General features: G+C 42.6%; 1 protein-coding gene across 1 annotated transcript; it reads right to left on the reverse strand.

Moving 5' to 3' along the window:
• Window positions 1-635: 635 nt before the first annotated feature.
• On the reverse strand, window positions 636-9,940 carry beta4GalT7 (beta-1,4-galactosyltransferase 7). The gene is made up of 2 exons (XM_075672184.1): window positions 9,425-9,940; window positions 636-8,600 (listed from the first exon to the last, which is right to left on the reverse strand). Exons 1-2 carry the CDS (start codon window positions 9,701-9,703, stop codon window positions 8,004-8,006), a joined length of 876 nt encoding a protein of 291 aa, XP_075528299.1. The 5' UTR covers window positions 9,704-9,940; the 3' UTR covers window positions 636-8,003.
• Window positions 9,941-10,624: the final 684 nt, after the last annotated feature.

The raw sequence follows: 10,624 nt of genomic DNA on the forward strand, positions 1-10,624 counted from the left end.
TGGCCTGTTTCCTCTTGAAAAATTTTACTCTTTCTCTCTTCACATTGAGGGAAATCCTAGACCTCACTAACCTATGATCACTGCATTCTACCCTACCTAACACTTCTACATCCTACACTACATTTGCAATGGCAGAGAGTGTGAAATTTAGTTCATTTCTTGTTTCTCCATTTGGGCTTTTCCAGATCCACTTCCTGTTGCTACACTTCCTGAAGAAGGTATTCATTATTTGGAGCTTACTCGTTTCTGCAAATTCTATCAACATCTCTCCTCCAGTGTTCCTAGAATTGATGCCACAGTTGCCGATTGCTTGTTCACCAGCCTGCTTTCTCCACACTTTTGCAATGAAGTCACCCATGACTACAGTATACCGAGTTTGCACTTTTCTCATCGCTAATTCAACATCTTCGTAAAACTGCTCTGTTCCTTCATCATTGTGAGTGTAGGGTGGAGTGTAGGGTTGTACTACCTTTATTCTATACCTCCTATTCAGCTTTATTATGACTACTGCTGCTCTCTCCTTACTGCTGTTGGACCACAGAAGTTAGAACTGTGGTTGGCACATCCCTACAGCTGCAACGAGAGAAGCATTCAATGACCGGAGCATGCACCCTCAGACAATAATCAGTCACACAGAACCAACTGATGCATGTATTTTATGGCACATTTACACAGTCATGCCACTAGACCACCTTTCAAATGCTTGGCAAAACAAAAACATGGCACTGCAATTACATCAGGAGTGCAGAAAATGAAGTCTGGGCTTTCAGTGACTTTAAACAGCCTGGCCTGATGCAAACGGCCTAATAATATAGTGCTACCGAGACTGTACTCGCACCACACTCATCACAGACACGCACAAGTGAAGCAAATTATCTTCACCCAAATCCTACCAAGTGCCGCACACTTGGTGTCAAAAAGCCTAAAAAAACGTCACTGTGCTAGGTCAAAGTTTGGTCCTGCCAATTCCGTGCAGTAATGGAGGTACTGTAAGAGCACGAACCTCTTGCGCAATTTCTCATGCCACTTTTCAGTTCTGCCTACTTTTCTACAGTGGTGAATTTGATCGACCTATACTACTGTGCACAGATTTCAAAACTGCAACAGCCAAACATCTTTGAAGCAAAGAACAGATTAATGAAGCAGAGGTGACCTAAAGCATTTGGACAGCACAACAACACTGTTGGCTGAATGAGGGCAGACTAGCTGGTACTTGACAGAAAGCCAAATGGCATGTTAGACAGGGCTGAAGAGTAGGGAGAAGCAGACGACACAATGAGGAACAGACAGAACAGTGCCTGTGTAGTCTGCTTCTGTTTACGTTTGTTTCATGTAGAGTGACTTGTGTTGTTCCCTTCTTTAGTTATTTAAGAGAAGAACATTGGTCATTATATAGTGCAGTTTGGCTGTGGTCTTCCTTTTGGACAAAATGCCAACACACATCGTGCAGTGGTGTGGTGAACTGCACGAGCTGAAACGGGTCCATGATTTCAAGAGTAATAAAACTGATCTATTCCACGGATGAGTGGTTCCCATTTCTCATAATCTACTCTGCCACACTGAAAACCAAATCCTGCAGTACTGCACAGAATTAGCAAGGGTGCATACGTTCCCCAAAGCAAAATATGGTTGGAACACAATAGATAACTGCAACACCAAGATTAAAAAACCACTACATATAAAAAAGAAGTGATTCAGCACAGGGAACAAGGACAAAAACACCTTGTTGAGCGCAAGGTTTCCTGCCAAGAAACTACAGCCACACATACATGCATTGCACAAGCTCAAGTTACAAGAAATATATTTAACACAGCCATGCATCACTTCTCATACATGTATAGCAGAGATACTACTGATACACCCAACTATCCTCATACAAATGTGACCATCCCTGTACTTCAATCAACCAAAACAGAGATCCAAGTACCACCTCTTAATTATGTTTGTCTTAGATCTAGTAAACTCGTACTAACATGAAACATAAACATACAAGGAAATTGCAGGAATTCATAAATTCCGTATAAGGCTGAAATTTGTTTTCCCCCACATAGAACAAGCTACAGCCCACCAAGTTTCTAATCAACACCACTATTTTCTCTTGAATGCAGTGTCGAGATTTTCCAGTTTATTGATCTTTGCACAATAATAGCATCTCTTCCCGATGGCCACTCATTTGCCCGTACACTTGTATTCAAGATGTATTCACAATTACATTCCTTTTTTAATCAATAGTGGATGTGCAAAGAATGTCTTATGCTAGACCAAGCGAAAGCTTTTTCGACAAAGTGACTTTATCTTTGCCCGCTTGTCCAAACATTTGCTAAAGCTGAAAATTAGGAAAGCAAGTATAGGCTGACCATATTTAACTATCATAAACAGACGGTCCACAAACAGAAAAACGAAAGAACACAAGAGCACCACATCTCCATTCTTTTGTTTGCACTCTATCAGTTTGTGCTACAGTTAAATATTAACTATTAAATATTATATTACGGCCTTTACCAACTCGCCCAATTCGTAGTACTTAAGTGTCCCCATTCTTGAGTGCTATCTTTTTATGCTACAGTTAATTATGGTCATCCCCTGCTTGAATAATTACTTAGCCTCCATCTACTTCTGAATCTCCATCTTGCCTGGACTTTTTTTTTTCAGTAGCGTTATGTGGACATAATCGTCGTAGATAGGAAAACAGCATGTGCAGAAAGCTGCAGAAAGGGAAAAATTTCCCCAAGAATCACGATCACTACTATTGTTCTAAATAAAAAAAATTCAAGTGTTATACACTAATGCACGCTTCTGTCGGAGAGGCGAAAGTGCAGTGCCTGCTAAAACCTGCAATGCAAGTCACACGAAACATTGCAGTATCAGTGGCATGGTGAAGTGCTGCGACACAGCTCTGGCATGGAGCTGTAACAGCAGCACGTGATGCGACAGAGATCATCAGATTATAAAGCACATTAAACAATTCAAAAAAGAACTGACACATATTTTTGAAATTGTAAATGGACTACTGCATGCTTCTAGCAAGAAAGAGGACGACGCTTAATGAGTATGAATTCATCGACATTACCGCGACACCATAGCACAGAGTAACTCAATTCACACATTTGCAATGCAGGGTTGCCAACTCTCGAGTGGACAAAGTCGGGACGGGGGAGACAGACCCGACAGTACCAAAAGCCACCAGTCTGTACATGCAACAAATTTACAGAATTTCTTGTCCTACCTTGTCGCAACATGCATCAATAAAGGTGCAGTATAGTTACCCGGTTAAAACGGCTACTAATACAGATAGAGTTATGGTGAATGGTTAAGGCCTACAACAGAACTAGAAGCAAGACTAAAGCAAAACTGCCTTTATATTCATCACAATGCAAGAGAAGACAAAAGAGAAGAACATGCAACCGAGCTATCACGCATTAAACATTAAATCTGATTTACTGATCGTTATTCAGTAAGGAAAAAGAAAAGTTGAGATATTTACCAATACCGACTGGGTTAGGTCAGGACTCTGGCTTTTACTCAAAAGTTGGGGTTGTCGAGCTAAATTTTGGACAGTTGGCAAACCTGCACAGGTGTGGTGATGTAGCTCATAAAAGAAATTTAAAAAAGAAACGACAGGACTAGAATGTAAATTTGGTACTCCGTAAACTTATCGTGGTTTCTGAAATGCTTTAGTACTAACGTGCCTCAATAACTGAAATGCACTTCCATTGTTTTCATTGTAGTAATGGCAGAACGAACAAACGATACCAAGTCAGTCCACAAGAAAATAAGCACTATTACTTCATGCAACCAGTGAACTTGTTGAAGGCACCAAAGTGAGTGATGTCTGCAAAATATTGACAGCTGTGCGCAGTGCCTAATGAAAGTGAGTGAATGCTCCTGTAACGCAAAAAAGACCATGGTTGTATAACCAACAATAATGCATCTAGGTCACAGGCACTGAGAAAGATGAACTGTATTGTAGAAATTAATACTCAAAAGTTGTATCATTTAGGCACTTGCATTTCTTGCATGCATTATATAAACGAGAGATGTGCGCATTCATGCTGGACCTCTACTATGTCAACACAATGCATGCTTTGCATAAGAGAAATGCAATAACGTGTGAAAAACAAACATGTCACCGCAAGACAGGATGGCATTGATCAATGTGAGCCGTTAGCCTGTGATAAAAAAGCCCGACAATGTACGTCAGTGTAGTTGCCGAACATGACAAGGAATCAAAAGTCAAGGGCATACGACGACTTCTCTAAGCAAAAATAGAGGGGCACACACACTCATCTCGCATTCAAATATTGCACCCAGCCACAGACGCCTGCACAATTCATCGAGAAGTTTGACACAGTCAACACTACTGTAGATGAGCTTTTCAACAAACCATTAATCATGCATATCAAGAAGAGCCAACACACAAAGACATCAAGGACAACATAGGAGAATTGAATTGAATCAGAGGAATGATAAATTAATGGCAATGAAAGCAGATGAAAAAACAACTGGCCGCAGGTGGGGAACGACCCCACGTCTTTGCATCACGCATGCGATGCTCTAAACCAATGAGCCACCGCGGCGCCGTTTTCCCATCCAGTTTCTTGGGTATTTATGTTTTACAACTAAAACTAACCTTGGGAGCCAGTGCCACCACTCACAAACCTTGGTGGCAAATGACATCCATTCTGCCACAGGCGTCACGAGTATGTGATCTGTTTGGGTGAATGCAACTGGTCAATAAAATAAATTAATAAAAATCGGGCCCCTCGTTTAACCCCCTTTCTTCTCGCTCTAAAATCATGCACGTCACTCGTGGCCTTAAAATTGCCAAAAGAAAAAAGTGATGCGTTTTTAGATGCGTAGCATCTCTATGCCTACCCAACGAGAAATATGTCAGTGATGTGTTTTTAAATGCGGAAGCATTTCTATGCCTACCCAATGAGAAATTTGCCTGTAAGTAAGACAATGAATGGCTCATAGCCCCTTAAGCAATGGCTCATACCCACATAAGGCAGAAGCTACAAACGCTCAGCAAAGTGAAGTGAACAGTGCATACATTAATTGAAATCACCCATACAACGCACAGAACAGCATACATTTCAATACAGAACTAGCTAAAAAAAAAGCATCCGAGCCATCAATAAAGCATTGCATACCCCCCTCAGCAAAAGTAGTGGTAGTCCTGTAACAGCTCCTCTAAATTCGCCTTAATTAGTACCAAAGGCCGTAGGTTCGACTCCCACCAAAGATTGAGGGTTTGAGTGACTTAATTATATCTCAATTAACTGACGTTAATTAACTTCCCATTAATTAACACCAATGGCCTTGGGTTCGAGTGCCATAATGAACTCTATCGTAATTAAACTTGCATTATCATCAAGTTCATAACATTGATGACGCCCGGCTGCTAGGAAATGAGCAAGTGGCATAATGCTTACACACACTTGGAGAACTGCCAGAGGAGTTCCTGAATGAATTTTTCTTTTTTTTTCTTCCTAAAACAAAAGAAATGTTTCCTGTTCATTGAAAGAAAAAGATATGCTTTGCATTGTGCCAGCATTAAATGCAAGCAGGGCCGCAGTGCTTGTCGACACCTACATACCACAAAGGTTAAAGATGCAAAAGTTCTTGCACACACTGGCCACTTGCACTAGAATGTGGATAACTATTTATTCATCCACATTCATTTTGATTATTTTACTTCAACTAAGAACTACAAATATTTTTCCTTATGCTGTCCTTCATGCCACTGTTTGTTAGCTTTTTATGATTTAACTAGTAAATCAAGCGTTCGGTTTCCTTTCCTTCTGATCATAACACAGTGTTGGTCTCAAATACGACAGCTGTTTTATAGAAAGCTTTCTCTTTGTATTTTTACACTGTATTTTCTTGTGAGTGTTTGGTGTAAAGGACCTACTGAAAAAGCAAGACGCGTTGAATAATTTCTTACAAATTTGACATAAGCAGGCTCAACAAAAAAAGTAGACGTACGAGTTTGTCTTTTAACACAATTTGGTTCATGAGAAATGCATGCCAGTCAGCTTCAAATTTATTGTGAATCACCTTATCTTTAAAGCTTGTTTATGACTGTCATATAGCACTAATACTTCAATTTTTCATTTGCACCTAGTTCAAGGCAGAACCAATTTCAAAGGAATATATTTACAGTCACCGGCCAATTTTTCCGAGCATTACTTTTTCCGATCAGTCGATTATTTGGACATACCCACAGTAGCGACTCCAGCTTATTGAGTCAATGTATAAATGAAGCTGAAAATTCAGTTGCTGTTACATGAATATTTGTGAATAAACGTGATAAGCAATTCTGTTTGTGGCACAGCTTATTCTTGCAGCCATTCTTCACAGAGCAGAGACTGCTTACAACATCCCTACAAAACGATGTCGGCAAATGTTTAACAATCAACATTTTGAGTAACCAAGCATTTAGCATTTTTTTAGCATACTTAATTAAATTTTAGTACTTTATAGCTTTAGATGCACTTTATGGGGATTCTAAAGTCGGCAGGTCTGAGAAATGGTAATGCGCGTTGACCCTTTCAATTTTTCCTGCAATTGTTTTGCATGCCATTCCGTGGTTCCTTGTTGCAACTTACGAAATGTCAAAACATGCCCTCATTTTTGACAGTAAGCAGCACCTGTCACATCAGAGTCCTGTGCTAAAAGTCCAAGACGTATGCCTACTGGTGGCAGGCACTGTGTTCAATATTGAAAACTTTTACCTACAACTGCAAGCTCTGCAACTGAAACACACGAGTATGCGACCGAGAGATGGCAAAACAACTAAAGATGTTTCATGTTTGCGCAAATGGGTGCTCTCATAGATTTGATAGCAGGTTCAGCAAAGAATTTAACAATGGAATCTTCCAACGTGCCCTTCATGTGTACATATCAAGTATCAACCAACTCAAGATCTATAATCTGGCATCGACTTTGTCTGCACCTAAATGAGACTGCGTTCTGCTCTTGACAATAAGCTAATTTGTTAGCAATGCCAATTTGCTGTTTGAGGTTTAAGCAGTAAGCGAGAGTCACGTTGCCATGGGAAAGAAACATGGTACATGTGCAGAGTCAGAAGTTGCTCAGGAAAACTTTTTTTACAGCGGTCAAAACAGTGCAAGCTCAAAAGCAGCCAAAATAAAAAAGGCAGAATGAATATTGTCAAATAAAACAGAAATATTCGTTAAGAAAGTTGCAAGCACTAAACATGTACTACAGTGACTAGCTAAGGAATTATGGGCACTGGTGTTACAAGTTAACAGAGCTGAAAAATTAATGGGGCTAGTTGGTTCGTGTTTATTCTAAGATTGAATTGGCTTGAAAGTACAACACAAATTGCAGACAGACACGCACAGGCGCCCGTCTCTGTTATTCATGTCACACTTTCAAACCACCGCACTTTTAAAATTAACAGAGCTGGTTATAATCCCACATGCAACAACTGAAACAGCTATCTTCTGAAACAAATAACTTCACAGAACCTGTTCCTAGTGTTCAGTGGTGTGTAACCTGCAAAAGAATGTTCCGAAGTTAGAGTGCGAGACTAATATGTATGACAAATCTCTGAATACCACTATAGTTCTGACAGTATCCAAAGTTTCAGCTTTCCTTCATTATAATTACATTTCTATGACACTGAAGGTTGCCCTTGAACAGGCAGTTATGGCACATTATCATGCAGCCTGTTAACAACAAAAACATAACACCCTGAAAAACTGCAAAATTATCAACATATGGGAGCCAGTTGGCATTTCGTTATACACAGTGCCGTAACAATGTGAGTACAAAGTAACAAGTGGGAAAGCCGGCCTGCCAGATTGCAGCAATGAACACAGACACTCCAGTTCTCACACATGTGACCGATGACAACCATAAACACCTGCTAAAGAAAAAAAAAAAAGGCGGGGGGGGGGGGGGGGGGGACTACATTACTGTTTGATGCAAGAAAACAAGAGTCCAGTGGACACCAAACAAAGTGTCCATGTCAATCAATTCACAGGTAATTCACACCATGGCGTGTCAGTACGATTGCAAAGCAGTCTAACATCAAGCACATCCACAGGTGCCCCGTCAATCTTAAGCTTGTGTCTTGCCTTGACTTGATACCTTATGTCACCCAGCCCAGTTCGGCGGTCCCTACGACGATTCTCGCGCCTCTGCTGTGCCGTCCGTGCTGTGTCTCTCGGCCGGCGCCGGCGGTCGTGCAGGTGTCGAAACGTGTCTTTTTTTCCTGTTGTAATGCCAACAGGTCGTGTAACATTGAGGCCAGCTTCGCGAATACGTGCATAGAATTCATCATCCTCGAGGCCCCAACCCCAGTAGCGGTTCGAGATGCCGTTCAACTGGCGGAAGCGGGCTGTGCTCAACAGAAGAATGCCACCAACAAAGGTTGGGTAGTGGTACCGCGGATGCAGGCCTGGTGCAGCGAGGTGGTGTGGGCCACCATTGGGAGGGAATGCATAGCTCAGCTGGGGGTTCAGCGGCAGGAGGTCAACGTCGTGCATGGCAACATAGTCACAGTCTGCCTCGCTCTCCAAGAAGCCAGCATTGATAAGCGAGCCTCGATTGAATCGCAGTGTGTCAATCTGCAAAATTCAACAAGACAAAACTACAGTACAGCTCAGCTGACAGTGTTTCTTTCAAAATGCAGCGACACGTGTCCCTGTCTACACTCGGCAACAACATAAATTTTCAGTAAAGGTTCCACCCACATAGTTGCACTGTACTTGCCCATTATGCTTCTAATCTCAAAAACATTGTTCTCGAGAGGTGCCAATATTTAAAGTAGTTCACCTATGCCACGTTCTTATGCAAGCTGGTAAACACAAGTGGCTACTTGGACAGCAGCGTATTTGCCACTTCAATTTTACGTTGTCACTGGCTATAGGAGTCTCACTTCAACCTGTGAGTTAATAATTAACTTCTATATTTCTTACCACAATTATCAGCAACAAATCACGGCCAATATTCTGATTGTACTTGCAGGTTCTATATCGAGTCTTCTTAAGGCACGTTTGGCAAACACTTCACACGACAGGTACTATGACAAGCGAAGGATATGTAGTAACACAACCATTTGTGTACTTATTAACTGTCCAGCGCGCGACATTTCTCACGGCAGTAATAGGATAACAACTGAAGCGCTAAAGGTCGAACTGAATGGTCGCAGAAACAAATGACGCCACAGGCAGAGTTTCAAGCTTTGCGAAGAGGGAGGCAGTGCCGCCGAGATAGATTACTGTCGGAATGCGCTTGGTTTTAATTTAAACGCAGCCGTTAGTCAGGTGTCAAATTATGCAAGAGAGAAGTGCATGAACACGCGGGAGGTGACAGCAAGATCCGACATGACATCCCTAAAGAAACCATCGCGCTCCGACTTCACAGACTCAAGCAGCACGAAACTACGCACCTGGTTCACCACAACTAGCCTGTGCCGAATCCCCTGTTTGCGCAGAAAGCGGTGCAAGTGAGGCGCCAGCCGCAACAATTCGTCGAAGCGATCGCGAAACGGAATGATCACTGCTAATCGGTGGTCCTCCGCGCTTAGCGCGCGTTCATAGTCATCGTCGTCTTCGTCACCAGAGCTGCAGGCCGTCGGCGAACGTAGCACTAAAGTAAACGGCACCAGCAGCGTGCAGAGCAGGCCGCACAAGAGCAGCGCGAGTAACACGCGCCGCCCGTGCAGCATCGCGATGTCTCTCCGGCCGACACAGCGCTGCAGCCCGTTGGCTGCCGCCTGACGCCGTTGTCATGCAGAATGTCGCGTGCACAGGACGCTTGCGCCGTGCTGGCCGACACCTGGCAACGGCCGTAGCATTGCGCTCTTATTTCTCCCGTTCCAGCTCCAGTGTCTCGCCGTTCTCGACAATCACTCGTATGACATGCACATGCCCACTACTCAGACAACCTGCGACAATTAGTGGATCCCCAACCATGCTTTTCTCCAGCCTCGGGGAACAGCAATTTTCTATGGCTGCCGCTACAGAGGTCTTGGCGCTGGGGTGACGAGCGTTACTTATCCTCATCGCTTAGTGAACGTCTAGGTTTATTTAATGTGGACCAGAAGGCGACTGGTTGTGATATACAACCAAGGAGGTTTTAAACCTCTTGTATACAAACACAGAATAGAACGTAGCCTGGTATTCTGAAGATGAAGCTATTCTGTTTGATTTCATTTAAGAAGTGAGTGGTGCTTGAGAAAATAGTCTCAGATAGTCTGTTGAAGCTGCTAGGTCCTACACGTTTTTCGTAATAAGGAAATTGATGGATATTTTGAACAAACAGGCGTTTTGGTCAATGGTGTAGACAGCATTCCACTGAACTCGTCCGGAAAGGCAAAATTACATGTCCGATTTGTACAAACCTATGTCATAATTAATTGACTTTCAGAGAGGGTTCGGAACTCGAAACCATCCTCTGCCTACTCCTAGCTCTAACGCTCGGGATCAGCTCTAAAGCTTATGCGGTTTTGGCTGTAAGCGGTAAAGTTTAGAATGGCGTACGTACTCTAACCGGATTTGAGAGTTCTCCGGTCATTTCTCTGGATGCGGGTAAAGTTTGAAGGACTTTGGTTACAGGGCCAAGTCAGATGATCTGACAGCTCTCTGTT

The sequence above is a fragment of the Dermacentor variabilis genome, chromosome 10 (genome assembly GCF_050947875.1).
Source record: "Dermacentor variabilis isolate Ectoservices chromosome 10, ASM5094787v1, whole genome shotgun sequence".
Taxonomy (NCBI): domain Eukaryota; kingdom Metazoa; phylum Arthropoda; class Arachnida; order Ixodida; family Ixodidae; genus Dermacentor; species Dermacentor variabilis.